This window comes from Musa acuminata, chromosome BXJ1-5, assembly GCF_036884655.1.
Source record: "Musa acuminata AAA Group cultivar baxijiao chromosome BXJ1-5, Cavendish_Baxijiao_AAA, whole genome shotgun sequence".
Classification (NCBI taxonomy): Eukaryota; Viridiplantae; Streptophyta; class Magnoliopsida; order Zingiberales; family Musaceae; genus Musa; species Musa acuminata.
The window spans coordinates 43,592,488-43,610,106 of record NC_088331.1 but is presented as its reverse complement, the minus strand read 5'-3'; the positions used below and the strand labels follow the sequence as shown (position 1 = coordinate 43,610,106).

The window sequence follows — 17,619 nt, the reverse complement described above, 5'->3', positions numbered from 1 at the left end:
TGTTTTCCACCTCCTTATGATCTGATCATATTTGATGAGGTAGAACAAATCTGATCGAAGGGATGCAGCCACTATGGAGCGGCCTGGAATAGATCGGTCGCAGTAAGAGAGCGCAAGGGGAAATCGTGAGGGGAAGAATAGCGCAAGGAGGGATGCAGCCTTTGTCTTTAGTCATGGAGTAGAGTAGAGAAAGCACCGAATAGAGGATTTCTCTCAACAGAATAAAAAAAATTTTACAATAAAACTAAGGAGGAGAAAACTTTGCTTAGAAGCTAAGGAGCTCTTATATCATGAAAAACTTATTATGTGAGGGATGATGATTTTATTCATTTATATTTGAGGGTGAGATTTTTTAGTTAAATCATAAATTGATTGAAAATTAAAACATATAAAAAATATAAAAAGTATTATTATTTTATATTTATATCTACATGATTATCGATCAATTGGTAGATGAAAAAGTAAGATAGCATGTTTTGAATTAACTGAAGAATCAGTATCATTATAACACCACGTACTACCTTTCTTACTGCCTATGACCGTCTCATCACCAGCATTGAAGCCAATGCAGCCATGCACGACAACCCACCACAATCTTAGCCACAACCGCCGGCGGCGAACCCGATCCTGGACCTGCCCACATCGTAAACTACACTGAACGTCTCCTGCTGCTTGTTGCCGATGATGGCCACCCTCCTAGCCGGGGCGAACGCCAGGCAAGTTGTGGAGCCGTCCACGTCGATCATTACATTCCTCGGCGCGAGCCGCAACGTCGCGCCGCCCTGGAACACCATCTCTACCGCCGGCACTGCCAGCCTGCTCAGGCTTCCCCTAAAGCACGTGTCGAGTATCGAGTACGCCGGCTGCCGCGGGTACTCCTTCAACGCCGCCGCGATCGCGCTGCTCAACGCGGCGTATACGTTCGACGGGAGCCTCGTGATGACCGTCCCCGAGTCGATGATTGTCGGCGTGCCGGTGTAGGCGGACGACGACACCGGCAGGCCTCGCCCGCCAACGGTGATACTGGTGAGTCTCACAAAGTACAGGGAGTTGTCCAGCGAGCTCGACTGCATCGGAGTGTACGAGAACTGCCTCGCGTTGTAGGAGCCGATCGAGAGGTATCCGGTGGATGCGGCAGTGGAGAGGCAGTAAGAGAAGGAATAGCCTAAGCTTGGCGCCAGTTGAGACAGCAGGGAAAGCCTGTTACGCGCCAGGCCGATGAGGCCGGCCGACCGGCCGAAGAGGCCCTCGTTGTCCTGGCCGCAGCCGTACACGAAGCCGGCCAGCCTTTGACCTGAACCCAAGGACAGCACGTCCTTGCTCAGGTAGCCGACGGAGAAGGAGCGGTCACCGTAACTGGCCTGGTATATGCAGACATCGTCCAGGGAGCATGCAGAAGGGTTGAGGGTGGCGGACTCGAGGCTGTCGCACTCCGACTCCGAGCACGACACGGGGCGGTAGGAGGCGGAGGCGGCGGGGTCGAAGACGGAGCCAACCTGGTCGTGGCAGTAGATCCTGCACGGGGAGCACTGGAGCCAGGAGAGGGAGGAGCCGGTATCCACGACCATGACGTAGGACTTGGCGGGCGTGCCGAGGCCGATTTGGGTGACGTAGTTGCCGACTCCAGTAGACGCGCCGGGGGAGAGGGGGATGGAGACGGCGGCCGGCCGGAGGAGGGGGGCGACGGGGAGCGACACGGTTTTGGTTAGCCGGGCGGTGAGGGACCGGACGCGCGCCTCATCGTGGGAGAGGATGGTGGAGAAGGTGAGGTTGGGGAAGGGCGCCGGGGAGCAGCGACTCCGGGGGTGGTGGAGAGTGAGGTGGAGGCCGGAGCTGTCGTTGAGGCGGTGGAGTTCATCTGCGAAGAAGCAAATCACCATTTAGACAATGTTTGCACAAACCTTTTAAGACAGTGGAGCATAGAAAGAAGAGAGTACCCATGAACTTGGAAGAGCACGAGCTGTGAGGAACATCTTCTTCCAGGGAAGATGCTGCTGTGAGAATAAGAAAGAAAGATAGAGAGAGAAGCCAACCCATCTCCACTAGAGCTGGTCTCTGGGAGGCACTCTGAGCTCAGACATTGTGGGCTCTCTCTAAATAGGAATTCCAAGGTAGCATGAGGTACTCCTTCCATGGTGGGAGCCTGAGGAGTAGCTTTCATTTCTTGAAGAGGTGGTGGGTGGAACTTCTCACAGAGTATGAAGGATGGAGGTAGAAAGGAAACGAGAGAGAGAGAGAGAGAGAGAGAGAGAGAGAGAGAGAGACCCACGAAGAAGGAAAAGGAAGAATCTTTTGAGAGCCCACAAGACACTTGGCTTCTTCACCAGAAAATTACACACGGAAGGAAGAGTGATCAATGAATTCACCTACTTCGACACTCAAACTTATCAAACAATTAAATGCATCCATCTAAATACTACCACATTGAAGTGGCCACTGTCCACACTCCATTAAGAAAAAACCACTCATCTCAAGTTCCAAGATAGATCCAATTTTGCAACCATGATTGGACTCTGGAATGAGAAGTTTTCTGGAGATGCTCAGGTGACTTGAGCATTCTTCAAACTGGAAATAAAATTTCTATGCCATGTATCAAGACATGCATTGCTGATTGCATGACATAGTAATACAAGTAACATAAGGCAGGTGAAGGAGCAGATGTGTTGCATGAGACAGGTAGGTCTGTGATACATGAAGTGAAGCAGCACCCCACGTGACATGTTTGGGATTAGCTGGGGCACAACTATCTGAATCTGGAGTGACAAAACAAATCCTCTTTGTGTAGATTTTGCATTCAGCAAATCTCAAATGACTTTTGTCTATGACTGAATTATTGGCAAGAACAGTACTCTTTGACAGTGTAAAATGTGAATCTTCAAGTACCACTTAGCTATCGATCACTATAATTTGTAACTTAACCATGGTACTAAGAGACTAATGGCAAGGTAGACGTTGTGTGGATTGAAAGCTAGATGATAACAATCAAGAAAAGAAAACATAGCTGATCCATGCATGCAGCAGCTTACCAATGCAAAGTAATTGTTCCTGAGATAGGGGAGGAAGATGCATGAGGATCACAAACTGGAAAGGAGCATTGGTTTAGATGATTTTGTTGCCATCAGATGGTGAGACATCACTATCGAATTCATACAACCGACGATTTAACTAAGATTTGGGTTATTCAGCTAAAGGACTCAACTCAATTGTAAAAAAAATACTTCTGCACTACCATTGACTCTCACAAGAATTAGTTGTCATGTACACTTGATTCCAAAAGATTCCAGTCCAATAATGTCGGTGAAGACAACCCTCATGGATGTCTCTTTCTTTGAAGAAATGGTGCTTCTGGCAATTTTCTTGTGCTGATTTGTCATTTGAAATGAACAAACAAAAGCAGGTCTTCATTGGAACCTTAGAGAAGAATCTAAGCAGTTTATGCTGAGAAGATTTTGTTTGCCTTGTGGGATGTAGAAGCATTCATGGATCAAGATATTTCGATCTAGTTTTTACCCAAGTGTTTAGATTCAAGACATGCCCAAGACAAACAGGACAGCACATATCTATGCTGTGCTAACATTAGAGTCAAGAAAAAGAAAGTGAAAGAAACTAGATTTGGTGTGCTGCTACTTAGGTTTCAGATGAAAGTCCAGTCCAGGAGAAGCAGCTAAGTAAAGCTAACATAATGTCATTGGTAACATAAAGTTGGTTCTCTTTCCCTCATGACAAGATCCATCAATGTATTAACTAAAGACCGAAGGAAAGCAAAAGAAGATGTGAAGGAAGATCCCTCGTGACAAGGTCCATCAATGTATTAACTAAAGACCGAAGGAAAGCAAAAGAAGATGTGAAGGAAGATGCACTGTATGTAAAGAGATCATATTGATGTTTGCTAGTAAATAATATTCAGGACAAACCAGTATAAATAGAGCCAAGTAGGATGACAAGAGGAATATATTACCTTTGATGTTAGATATATTTGAGTCCCAATGTCTCTTCTCTGAGCAGTGGTCACCTTCAATCTCCTTTATGAAGAGCAAGAGAATCCGAGTAACCTAACAAAAAAGACAAGCTTTTAGAGCTGCTTCAGCATCACCACTGTGTGAGGCCACAATATGAAACTAGCTGCTCTTATGATTGACTTTCGCAATCGAAATAGTGCAAGTCCAATCAATTTCATATAGCATGCCCATCGTTATCTTGCTTTGTTAGGTGAGTTTTGACATTGCAACCTCCTGATACACGACTTGTAACCTTCACATGTTTTAATATGCTATTAACTCTGATGAGACGGTTTATACCCTCCAAGAATTGCACACACCAATTCGATTGAGAAAATTGTCTTGTATCCTTTCCCCCCAAACAAACAAAGTGAAGATTACCTCTACTTGAGGAAGAACAACCAGTTATGCATTTTAGGCTCCTTAATTAATAGTCAAGCATCCACATAAAGAACAACCAATTGTTCGGTGCAGCTAACACAAATAAATCTTCTCATGCAGACCCTTGTTCAATTCTAAAAATGAAAACTGAAACCAGTTGGCAAACTTAGTTCAAGTAAATCTGGTGAATGAATACTACTCATTTTGATGCAATGTTTCAGTACCCATAACACAAGTATAATCAGTTGAAATATGTAAACTGTTACCTGGGACAATGAAATTGAATGCAAAAAATGGATTGACACAATAAAAATATAGCAACATATTGCATTCCACTAAATTCTACAAAAGCAACTTCAAAAGTGCAAGCTCTACCTTTTTCCATCCCCGGCTCCACCCTCCAATTCAGGATTTGTTCATAAAGATGCTTGTTGAATAAAGAAGGCTAGCAAGTTTGTGGAGGAGCTGCTGAGAACTGTGTTGAGCTGCTTGCAGTGATGCAAATTAGCGCATCAGATCAACTGGACCAGAATTATGAACTAAAGCATCATTCCAAGAATAATGTGGCAGAACATGAAGTGATAAGATTTGGCGAAGCTAAAGTAGTAGTTGCTTTCTATAATTTCTTTGCCACTGACTTTGAGCCTCATCCCGAGAATTCTAACTTTTCCTTGAATTTAATTAATAGGTGGCCAAATAAAACTCTTAAAAGAGAATAAAGTTCAGCAAGCTATACTAAAAGATCACTTAGAAAATGTTGCTAAAACATGGTGTTATACTTGATTAAACATCAGCACTCATGTTATTCATCGCATTCAATGCATGGTTGCCTCCATCAGGAAAGCTGACAAAGCTACAGCCGGTTTCATCTCTAGCTTATTACTCAATCACCTCTCTCTGATTGCTGGGTCAATTTTGAAGTTGACAATAATGCGAAAGGAACAAGTGTATGTCCATACTTACTTTCTGTTCCTCTCTAAAGATATCTTTCTATTTTGGAACTGTAAACTTCTGCTACTTTTCTCTGTGACTTGAGAAAGACACAACAATCAAGATGCCATCCACATGAATGTACCCACTATTCCTTTTGGTAATGTGTCATCTTAAGATTCCAGATCATGATGTTACCGGTTCTTCCTCAAGCAGCTGAGCATCATTTTCTGGCACCAGCATTGGAGGTTTTGCATCGAACCAAGTAAACCATGCATAACACAACACGCATACCATCCATCCAAAAATCTCAACATGTAGCCCGCTGCAGCCGTATCCCTTTCCTTGTTCATGTACTAGGAAGACCAATGGTCGTTAGAGATGCACATAAGAGGGACAAAAAGCTTTTATATCCAGAGAAACTAAAATTAACAAGAGAAACTAAAACATGGTAATAGCATAATAGAAGAAGTATTTTTCATATCCAGAGTCCAGACCACATATTACAGTTTCAATCTAACAATTAGAATGAACCAATGACTTATACATCAGTGAGATTGAAGCAAGAGCGGAAGGAGACTATGATAATTACAAGGGCCTCAGATGTAATCCCAGTGACTCCAACTCCCAGGCACTCTTGCATATTCCACTATTGTTTTGTTATCATTTGTTTGAGTTGCAACATTTTTCATTTGCTGCCACTGTTGCAATGGCTGATGTTCACTGACACGCAAGATGGAGGAAAATATAAAAAGAAAGAAGAGAAGAAACAAAGAGCAGTCCTTGATCTCTTAAAAGGAATAGAGACGCAATAAAAAAGAAGGGAGATATCACGGGATATGGAACATTCATGGATTCTCTATTTAAAAAAAGTTTTTTTTTGTAAGTCCTTATCAAAGATTATAATTTTGGTCTATACCGATGTACCGAGCCTTGCTTAATATAGTACATATTGAGGCATACTGATGGTACACCCAAAATCATCAAAAAAACCTTCAAAAATAACTGAAAAATTTAAAAAAAAAGAAGATAAATTAGGGTTTTAAGTTAGAAATAAATATAAATTTATTATATTTTAGCAAAAAAAATATAAATTAACCTAATATCGATTAAATCTTGATTAAATCATCATTAAAATTACTAATCATAATATTAAAAAAAAAAAACTTAATTAAAACCTAATTAAACCTATTATAGCATCACAAACATGTGATCCAATCATTAATATATATAAAATATAAATATTTGACCTATTAAGTATCTAATTTTGAAAAAATTAATATTAAGCATATTAATTACAACATTAAAGATCTTAATTACTCCCTAATTAATATTATTTTACCATCAAAAACATATCAAACAACATATTAGACATTAGATTATACATCACATAGAATAAGCTTAATCATTTCATAAATCAATAAAAATCTAAAAAGAGAATACATATCTCTTGATTAGAGTGTTCTTTCCCTTGATCCTCCCGAATTAGTCTTCTAAGTTTGATCCAATCTACAAATCATAGTTTTGTTGAGTTTAAGAGATTGAAAATATTAGAATAAGAGATGTGAGTGAAAAAAGTTTGAGAGAGCTTAAGAGATTGAAAGACTGAAATGAGTTGAAAGAGAGGAGAGAAAAGGATTTGAAAGACTGAAATGAGTTGAAAGAGGGGAGAGAAAAGGGTTTAAAAACCCTTTTCTAAGCCTCAAACGATCAAATTAACCGTTTGAAATAGGGCAATCTTAGCCCTTGATCGATAACGATCGAAATCCGACCAGTACAGGTTGGTAATGATCGAACGATCCGATTTCAATCGTTACTGCCTGGTACAGGTCGGTAACAATCAAAATCCGAGCATACCAATTGGTACAGGTCGATAACGATCGGATTTCGACCATTACTGCCCGATACAAACCCCGTAATACCCAATACGGGATCAAGTGATCGGTACCACCCGGTAGAGGGCGGTTTACGTACCGATTTCCTATTGGACCAGTACGTACCACCCATACCAAGCGGTATGTATCGGTACAGCAAACCTTAGTCCTTATATTACTGAACACTTCACTAAAAAGACAATTAAAGAATAAATTTTGGTCATCGCTATGTTTAAAGCTCCAAACTGATAAATCATAGGTCTTTTTGCATGTAATATATGTAACAATTATTTACTGCAACAACATATTTGTATTATCAAAGTTAGGCTATCTCTTACACATTTTTTTTATTTTATGTTTCAAGTCAAATTCACCTTTAGTGAATAGATTACCTTAGCTCAATAAACTAAAAACAATATTCCCAACTCAAATGATATCGAACATGCAGAATTGGAAAAGAAAGTAACAACTAGAGAGCTTCCACAATTGTCACCTTTTAAGAGCCAGATGACATATTCAACAAACAAAAAGCAATGATAAAAACACATCAACACAAAATCATCAAGTTAAAATGACTTTTTCCTACATTGCTTCACAGAATGAGATTCTACATTATTTCTATAGCATTTAACTACATGTAGGGAGACTTTCTTCAATATTTTGATGAAAACTAGTCAACAGAAGAAGCTTAGAACTTGCTTTTTTGCTTTCAAATCTTCACATTGGTAGCTGTACTGGCCGAAGTGGTTCTAAAATAAGATGTTCTGATTTAAATCATTCTTTTACAAAGAGAACTCTGAAATCTTGCTGAGACATATTTGTCATGTCTTGTGTTAGGCCACACCTCCATTCCAGTCATTTCAGAAGCCGAGCTCCACTATCAATCTTTTGCAATGAGAAAGTTAAATTGAAATATCAAAATAGTAGATCCTCACAAACGAACCATCATCATGATCACTCATAATTCGAGGCAAATATAGAGTAGGTGAAGTCATCTGCCTTGTTCACAGACTCAAACTGATATGGATGAAAGTTAATGATAGCAACCAGAAAAACAGTGGATACGTAAATGAAGTTTACCCATTCCCTAATTGCCCCTAGGTTTCTGACCTTATTATATGTTTCAGATCTTCAAATATTATGAGAAGCCATTTATAACAAATTCAATAATTTACACAACAAACAACAGTGTAAAAGTTATCAGTTGGATAATTAAAGTAGCAACAAGGAACATATACTTATTTAACATGTTATACCAAATAAAGATAGTTCAGAGGAAACATACTAGCATATAACCTCTTGAAATAACTTATGAGAAGGTTCCCCATGACTAGAGGTAGCCCAAAATCCAGTTGCCTGGGCTTCTTTCGATCTGATAATTCTGACTCTGACATGCAAGAGCCAGAGCCTCAGCAGCTAATTCAGAACAATTAGTGCTTTCCAGTGGTTTATCAAATAAATAAAATATAATGAACAAAATCATTGTTTTCAAACCAAAAGGTACAACCGAAATTGTTCCAAGACTTCATTTGTTCTATCATTTCCTACCATGAGAGATTATGCTTTGAAATGGTTTGATCTCATCGATTGTATATGAGGGTTTTCTTGCTTCAACCAACTTTATAATTTCCCTAGCATTTTGGTCCTTTGAAATGGTCATAAGGCCTTTTGGCAACTTACTAGTGGTGTCAACATTCGAAAACCAATTCCTTTCCATGCTATCCTTGCACAACCTAAATGGCAAACCAGATTCCCATCCTTTACAGAGATAATGAACCATAGTTTGATAAATTTTACCGTTTGGCTCGCAACCCCTTCCATGCATAGCATAGAAAATCCTCTTGGCCATCTTGAGATCACTCATCATACAAAAACCTTTAATTATCAGGTTATATGCAATTGCATCTGGCTGTACACCAGCTTTACACATTAAGTGTATCAGGTCATTGGCCTGCCAAGCCCTCCTTCGGTTAATCAAAAACTGGATTCTGACATTAAACGTGGCAAAATTTGGCAAACAACCCTTAAGCGCCATAATATTCCACAACCCATCATCAATCTCACATCGTCCATGCTTATAGGATGCACGCATGAGTAGTATAGGTAACAACATCTGGTTTAAGCCCAGCCTTCTCCATCCCCACCATGGCCAAGCAAGCAGAATCTGAAGTACCAATTTTTTCACACATTATTTTGATGATGATATCATATGAAATCTCATCCAGCACAATTCCATACTTCTTCACACACTCGTCAGAAAAACAACTTGGACCTCATCAAATCTGCAGGTTTGAGAAAAAGACCTCAAGTGAATGATTTGACAGTTGGAGGACACCCAAAGAGATGCATTTGATGGAACGTCTTCAGGGCATGATCCGACATCCTGGCTTTCCCATATAGCATTATGATTCGAACGATGAATCCCTGGGGAAGTGTCTTCTGGTGTTCAAGGAGACGTTCGATGAGGTCAAAGCGGCCGGCTCCAGCAAGTCGGGATACTGTGTCCTCAAAGGCGAAGCTGTTTTCGACTACAAGGCCGTTTGTGAGCATTGGATTTGAACAGATGGAAGAGCTTCTCTGCATCTTTCTCTGCTTTAATCCTCACGAGTGCAGATTCGCCGATGGGTTTAGGTTTCAAACACGTGTTGGTCAAGGACGCCTCTGGCTCTGCTTGAGGCTTCAGTCTCGAATCCTTAGTCAAACTCGCAGCTTTGCAAGCAGCAATGGTGGGGAAGTTTTCAGGAGTGTCACACTCGTTAGGAACGGCTGAAAGATCTGATTTTGTTCTTGATTTTGTGATAGTGGCAGCCACACAAGTCACATCGAAGGCATCAATAGCAGCACAGACTCGACGAACGGTATGCGAAGAGAGCATGATATGATCCTATCCACAAGAAGAATACCCCAAATCTTATTGCAACAAATCACGGCTTTCGACGGGAGAACAAAACAACAAACAGATTGCGGGCAGAACTCAAAAACCGACTATGTCGCATTGATCGACCCCGTAGTCACAAGAAAACCCGAACCTTTTGACCTCCCTCGATCGATCGGACAAATATGATCGACGAGAAATCATTAGGACGCAAAAATAGTGGTCAGAAAGAAACGGAAAAGTCAAAAAAATAAGAGAAAAGCCGGGAACTTTATACAAGCAGAATTAGGGTTCCTCAACAGGATTTTATGGGCCCGCCGTATCGCAATAGATCGAGTCGTGTCGGGTGGCCGTACTGCTTCACGTCGCGTTGACCTCGACTCGTGTCGATCAAACCCAACACGAAATCTGGGGCTAACTAGATTGCATCAAAGCAGGTCAAATCCGATTAAGATCATAAAGCAGGTCAAATCCGATTAATTGTTGGCCGCAGGGCGCTATTCTCTACATTGGATCTGACCATCACATGTCAAAACCTCATGCCAAGGCCGAGGTTTCACGTCGATCGCACTTAGTAATATGGCGCAAATTGAAGAGCGAGAGATCACAGTTGATACACATCTGTCTACGGAGGAGCACATACCAACTTTGTTTGATGGCACTTGAGAAGAAGCTGACATGGTTTTCCACCTTTCTAAGAGAATCCTGGAGCAGTACGAGGAACAAGAACTTGGATCAAACTTCTGATGTCCAAAAACAACATGGGGAGAGAGGAGAAGCAACCAAGCAATACAACCCCAAGGCAAATAGTAGAATGGGAGAATTTTTCTGTTTGGCAAAAGAAGGAATCAACATTGTACAATTTGTGTTTCATGAACATTGGATGCATATTTCACAAGCTTCCTCACACCTAAAAAGGAACAAAACCTATTTACACAAGTAATGAAACCTGTGAAGTATGATTCTCCAATGAACAATAGTACATGTAGCATCATGATTTTGAACAGAAACTCCAATTACTTGGCCTCATCTTCCTTTTGTGATACTAGTTAATGGAAAGAACGGCCAAAATAGCATGTTCCAAATTTTCATGTTCAAGATCATCCTCAAAACCATTTCTTCCGACTTGTCGACCCTTTGTCACCAGACAAAAACCTCGGAAGATTAAGTAAGGAGTTGACTCGTGTAACACCTTCTAGGGCAGACCATTCCTCATCCTCTGTCGCAGATATACAATCAGCAAGACTCTTACTAGACTGGGATCTTTCTGCCACCCTTGGCACCCTGGATACCTCAGACACTGGAACAATCTCATTAGCATCAAGAAGAGTGTGCGAGCATTCCAATGGGGAAGCACGAACTTGAGCTCCACCCGCAATTGAATCATCTATTACTACTGCTGTTGATACTGCTGACTGAATAGGCGACTTCTTGGAGTGGACTGTCTGAGATTGGTCAGATGATGATGAGTTATCCAAGTATAGACAGACAACAGCACAGTCATCAATTTTTGAGGTAGGAAATTTTAATCGCCAAGCTCGAACCGCACAATCAACAAGAGCTCTGGCAGCAGTTCCACGGGTTGGTGCTGATGCAATAATATCAACAGCTTCCTTGTTTGAAAGAACATCCCAAACCTATGAAAAGTGCACAGTTACTACAAAAATTCTGGAAGTTGTCATGCTGGACATTCTATAACAAACACATATTTATGTCATAGTTTGTGGTAACTCCATGAACGATGGAAAATTAAGTACCAGATGAAATAATTTATATCCTTAAGAGGATTAAATATCATATGGAATCATCTAACAATTTCTAAAAAGACAATCCACAGAAAAATTTATGCCTCTCTCAATAGATCAGCAACAAGGGCAAGATGCTAGAAGCAAAGGTTAGGAACTCATAATCATTTCAGGAAGATAAATAGAGAATAAGACAGACAAAGAAAAGGGAAGAGACTGAAGAAAAAATAACTGATTGATCTACAACGAGATAATGTTACAGGTTGAATACTTTAGTTGACGGGCTCGATAAGGAAACAAGAGTTGGAAACAGCTACAATAGTCAAAGAGGATGCTTGTGAACACAACTCTGAAAGGCACAGTACTGATGGAAAGAATTTGAATTCGCCACATAAGCTTAAGATATTTGCACGATGTAGTCACATGAAAACAAAAGTACTTTCAGCTGGTCTACTAAGAAATTAAACCATGAAATTAGAAGGTTAAAGTTATTATATCAGCAAATGATTTATTTTCTGCAACAGTATTCACAATGACTAATGTTATATAAGTGGAGCATACCCCATCAGTAGCCAGAATGATAAATTCATCTTTGTCAGTGAGATGACGATATGAGATATCTGGAACAGATATCAAACCATAATCTTTGAGGCAGAAGTCCCCAAAAGCTCTGGCCATGGCCAAGCCAGGAGAGTCACTGTTTGGTAACCATACTCGGGCAACTTCTGGTTCATCCTGCAGGGCAAAAACTCTTCCTTTGCATTGCTGGATTCTGGCTGCTTCTCCTAAAACAACACATTGAAGATTAAGTAGCACATAGACAATAAAGACTGCACAAGTAAAAGTTCTCAATAATGAGAATATATAGTGATCACTTCATTTACGATAATGACAGGGTGTGTTTTGAAGTCAGAGAAAGATACTCCTTTGCAAACCTAAATAGCTATTCTATTTAGGTTTGAGTCATGGAAATAGCTTTTCTATCAGACTTTAAAATAGTTAAATTTGCTTGATGACAGACATACATGACATCAGGAAAAGAAAAAGGTATGTTGCCTGTAGGACATAAGCAAAATAAAAGTTACCAAAAAATGAGTTGGGGAACAGAAGGTCTGAATATCTTCTAGCAAGTTCTACTGCCTCCAAAAACATGCTTTATTAGATTCACAAAGAAAAATGTATCATACTTGGAAGATTGGGCTTCAGGTCCACAGTCAACTCTACTGCAATCAAATTATTGTGCTTGTCCCGTGTGCCGATTACTGCTCTTGAGTCCCCAAGGTTCCCTATTACAAGATCCCGCCCCTGCAGAATTGTAGATAAACTAAGACAGCAGGCAAAATTTATTGGAGGCAAATGAATGTTCTAGAACTTGGAGGTATTTGGAACTTATCCATGTGGAGCTGGTTTGGTTTGGAATATTAGAACCATAAAGAGAGTTTGGAACAATTGTTCCAACGAAGTTCAACTCAGGAGCAGCGAATTATTTAGAAGACAAAAAATGTTTTGGAGCTCATTACCTGTTTTACAACAGTAACAGCAGGCAAAATTTATTGGAGGCAAATGAATGTTCTAGAACTTGGAGGTATTTGGAACTTATCCATGTGGAGCTGGTTTGGTTTGGAATATTAGAACCATAAAGAGAGTTTGGAACAATTGTTCCAACGAAGTTCAACTCAGGAGCAGCGAATTATTTAGAAGACAAAAAATGTTTTGGAGCTCATTACCTGTTTTACAACAGTAACAGCTGTAGTTCCACTACAGAAACAATCAATTGTAGGGTTGAACTTCAATTCTTTATCCACTATTTTAAAGGCCTTCAGAATAGACTTCTTAAGTGGAAGATACATCGCAGGTAGTGTTTCATTCTCATCGACATCTAAGGAATCACTGAACTCATCGTCAATGGTAATTGATGTTGTTTCTACAGAATCCGTCCCTCCAGACATGCTATTAAATTGAGGAGGGCCCTTGTTGCCATTAAAATTAGCTCTCCATTGATCGGATAGCTTGAGAGGAAGAGAATCTCTGACTTTCTTGGAAACCATATGACCAAATGGACCATGACCGTCAAACACTCCACAGAAGATTGTGTCACTTCTCAGCATAAAATTCTACATTAAAAAATAATGTCATTGGAATTTTAGTCAAAAAGAGTTTGATAATGTAGTTATTATAAAAAAAAGAAACAATTATGAATACAAATGAAAGCGTATAGACTGGAAGCTTTTAAAAGATTCATATCAGGAAACTCACGAGATTAAATAGAAGTCAATAACCTGTTTGGAATTATGATCCTAGTCCAGAGAACATATTAGTTATATCTTAACTAAAATTTTGGGAAACTAAAGGAAACAATTGAAGGCAACAGATGGTTCTTTCCATTAATTAGACATGATTGACTGAAAAATTATGAGTGAAAGAGTTGCTAGAGGATTATAAGGGGTCCATGAAGCAAAAAAAATTATCCTATTTAATGGTTAGCTAAAGCACCTCTCTATATGTTACAGCTGATGCACTGTGAATTCAAAAGGTTGTGTAAATATTAACAATCTACACTTGAAGAAACCTACACTACGTTACAAATGAACTTGATGGTCTTGGAATATATAGCTAACATAAAAGAGAAAAACTAATGGATAGTTGATTTGATTTCATTCATTTAGTGAATTTAAATAAGCTCTACAGAAGGATAAAAAATTGAATTGATACTGCTTCAACATAACACTAGAAGAGTTGTACAAATGAAAATGGTTTGCAAATAAGAGAGAAAACATCAATAAAAAGCAAGGGATTTACTAGTTACATGAGACATAAGATTAATGTAAGGTTCCATCATCAATGGTAAACCATTTAAGATCATAACATGAATTCCATTATATAAGACTTCAGTGGAATTGTCAACACAATATTGGTGAATTTCTCAATCGAATGCTAGATCCTGTGAGAAAAGGCAAAGTTGTGGCCCATTCAGTTGACAGCATACCGATAGCATTTCCTTGTCACATGTTCATGCTCAAAACATGAGCATGGCTGGAATCAACACAAAGAAGCAACTTGTCGGATTCAGCCTTTTGTCAGAAGCATCGTATCAATGACATGATCGGTAACCTATAATTCATGTGACTTGATATGTTTGACAGGAAGCAATCAACTGGGACCAATTCACCCACTCAGAAGGAAAAAGAAAAGAAAAGGCAATGCCACTGAATAAATTCTGTTATGACAACTCTTCTCCACATGATGAAGTTCTTCTACAAAAGTAGCAAAGAACTTTTGAGAAAGAAAAAGGAGAACAGAAAAGGCATGGAGAAAAGAAACAGAACAATGAACTTCCACATATGACAGTTGTTTTTAATGATCACTTGAGCTTCCTACTTAGAAATTTGTGATAAAACTATCTGCTTTCTCCGTGAATCAAATTGATGCTTTCATATACATGTCACTTTACAAACATTGATGCACATACTGGACTAGTTAATGGTTATTTCCTTGTTTTGATCCATAAATCCTCTCCTTCAGTTTCGTGTGTACTTCTGTTATTACATGAAAAAAACTTTTGCCAAGTAAAATTTCTTTTCCCCACACAAAAGAAGGTACCTGCATGATTTATGAGCACCCGTCACTATGTTTTCCATTGTAAGAGTATACAGAGTTTCGAACTTTCCATCGCAGTCAATATTTAGTGAATATCAATTGAACATAAAATACAAATCAAGATGTATACTATGCATATATATCACCATTCAAGAGGTGAGCTGTTAGAAGTGTTTGCATGTGTTCAGATTACACTACAGATACAGGGATATGCTGCCTTATTGGTTTTGTTTAGGTATATAACAACAGAATCTTGATGTGTTAAAACTGTCTAGGGCTACAGATCTGTTTGTTTCCAAAGGAAAACCATAAATGGGACATATCTGTATGACAAATTTAATGGAATTGCTAGAATATAGTGACAGAAATACAAAATGCAGTTGTGTCTATAATTCCCTAGAAGAGCTTAATCTAGCGAATGCAGCTGATAAGTAAATTTTGTTAGTAATGAACCTATTGTAGCAGGAACATGAGTGTACTAAATGCCAACCAATTGAACCTAAAATGATCCTTCAAACATCCACATAAAACAAACCAAAAATAGATTTGATCATATAGGCATGGGAATATTACGACGCATAAACCATAGCTACAAGTTGAACAGTGCTAGCTAGATATGTAAGTTGTGGTAATGCTGGGATCTTTTGAACTTTTCTAACTTACTTGTACCAGTGAATTATTTTGTATGTTTAGTATTTTACCGGTAAAGAACATGTTACGGGGAAAGGACACTTAGTAATTATTACAAACAAATTTAGCATACAACACTACTGACCATGGTACATGCATTAAACAAGCCCCAATTGGAAACCACCAACAACTAGTGAACTTCCACTGATGAGTTAATATTAAGGCAAATTCAAGTCAAAAGAAGGGCATAAAAAATTTCCAGAAAATTAATCACACAGAAAAATGGATTGAAATTTTAATCAAAAAAATATTTTTTTAATCAAGAGAAGTTAATGCTACACTTTGTTTCCTTGTCCTTTTCCTCCCCCCTCCTCTTTCCTCTGTAGCCTTTCTTTCTCACGTCCCCCTTTTCTCTGTCTACTGTGCTAATTTCAAATCATTTGAGAGAATCCTTCTAATCTCATTTCACAGCGAAGAAAATAGAACCTTAAAAAGAACACTATTAACCATATAAAAAATCTGGATTAGGGCGAATAGGAGAGTCCAAATGCATGCATGACTTAAAAGAAAGAGTGACTCATTAACCCAAAATCCATTACCCACAAGAATCCAAGCTTTTGCCGTCAAACCCCACAAACCAAGAGCAAAAAGGAGGGGGGAAAAGTTTTTGACCACATGCATAGGGTTAAAACCCGGTACCTTCCAAACGATCATGGCGTCCTGGTTGGTCCCCTTCTTCCCCTGCTGAGTGTAGAGGCACGCAGCCTCGGTGGCGCCATTCAAGAACAACCGATCGGGCAACCGGTGGAGCTCGTCCTCCCTTACGTCGCCAAAGACGGAGACGGCCGCTGGCCACCGTCCTCCCCCTCCTCCTCCTTCGCCCTTCGCCCCCTCCTGCTCTTGTAGCTTCTTCCTCGCCTTCCAGCTCTGCGAGCCAGACCAGGAGCGGGACGAGGAGGCGCCGGCGGGCTCCTTCGCCGCCGTCTGGGAGCACGACATGCAGGAACCCATTTGAAAGCTCCCACTGATCGAACGGCTGCGGTCGAGCTCGCGCAGGTTCCAGAGAGCTCGAGAGAGGGAGGGAGGGAGGGAGCGAAGGGGGGCAGCTGAGTTGGTATCATTATATATGACTTGGAAAATAATATTTTTTTATGCATTAATTTATTTTCCTATTTTTTTTATGTGCGTTTCCTTTTTTTGCACAAATTAAATCTTCAACAGGAAATTAATTTACAGAAATATTAATATGAAGAATATTCTCGAATGGATAATTGTCAACATAAATATACTTTAAAATAAATAAATAAAAATATTTTTCCGACGAAAATGATACCCAAAATATTTATGTCTAAAAGATCAGTATGATTGGATGTATTTGACTCACTTTTTATCTTAAATTTGGGATTCAAATATCCATGCATGAAACAAAGATTTACTCCTCCTTCAGTTCAAATCCTCATTTAATGAATAATTATATAATGCTTTACAGATTTGACTTACTCGGATGTGAGATTAGATAAATGAGATGTGTGAATACTTTAATCTAGTGATTAAAAGGTATATCTGAATCGATAGATATCGTATATATG

At 39.5% G+C, this 17,619-nt stretch overlaps 2 protein-coding genes and 1 pseudogene across 2 annotated transcripts; all 3 read right to left on the bottom strand.

Moving 5' to 3' along the window:
* Positions 1-454: 454 nt before the first annotated feature.
* On the bottom strand, positions 455-2,168 carry LOC135674438 (aspartyl protease family protein At5g10770-like). Its single transcript, XM_065184273.1, has 2 exons — positions 1,938-2,168; positions 455-1,858 (listed from the first exon to the last, which is right to left on the bottom strand). Exons 1-2 carry the CDS (start codon positions 2,035-2,037, stop codon positions 597-599), a joined length of 1,362 nt encoding a protein of 453 aa, XP_065040345.1. The 5' UTR covers positions 2,038-2,168; the 3' UTR covers positions 455-596.
* Positions 2,169-5,464: 3,296 nt separating this feature from the next.
* On the bottom strand, positions 5,465-10,657 carry LOC135674439 (pentatricopeptide repeat-containing protein At1g80150, mitochondrial-like; annotated as a pseudogene).
* A 208-nt stretch (positions 10,658-10,865) lies between these two features.
* On the bottom strand, positions 10,866-17,109 carry LOC103985505 (probable protein phosphatase 2C 66). The gene is made up of 5 exons (XM_009403227.3): positions 16,730-17,109; positions 13,531-13,917; positions 12,991-13,108; positions 12,365-12,588; positions 10,866-11,695 (listed from the first exon to the last, which is right to left on the bottom strand). Exons 1-5 carry the CDS (start codon positions 17,039-17,041, stop codon positions 11,165-11,167), a joined length of 1,572 nt encoding a protein of 523 aa, XP_009401502.2. The 5' UTR covers positions 17,042-17,109; the 3' UTR covers positions 10,866-11,164.
* Positions 17,110-17,619: the final 510 nt, after the last annotated feature.

Coding starts and splice junctions, on each gene's coding strand:
- LOC103985505 (XM_009403227.3), bottom strand. CDS start 17,041: ATGGGTTCCTGCATGTCGTGCTCCCAGACGGCGGCGAAGGAGCCCGCC. Junction 13,918..16,729: donor ACGCCATGATCGTTTGGAAG/GTACCGGGTTTT, acceptor TTTTTAATGTAG/AATTTTATGCTGAGAAGTGA. Junction 13,109..13,530: donor CTGTTACTGTTGTAAAACAG/GTAATGAGCTCC, acceptor ACAATTCTGCAG/GGGCGGGATCTTGTAATAGG.
- LOC135674438 (XM_065184273.1), bottom strand. CDS start 2,037: ATGGGTTGGCTTCTCTCTCTATCTTTCTTTCTTATTCTCACAGCAGCA. Junction 1,859..1,937: donor GTGCTCTTCCAAGTTCATGG/GTACTCTCTTCT, acceptor GCTTCTTCGCAG/ATGAACTCCACCGCCTCAAC.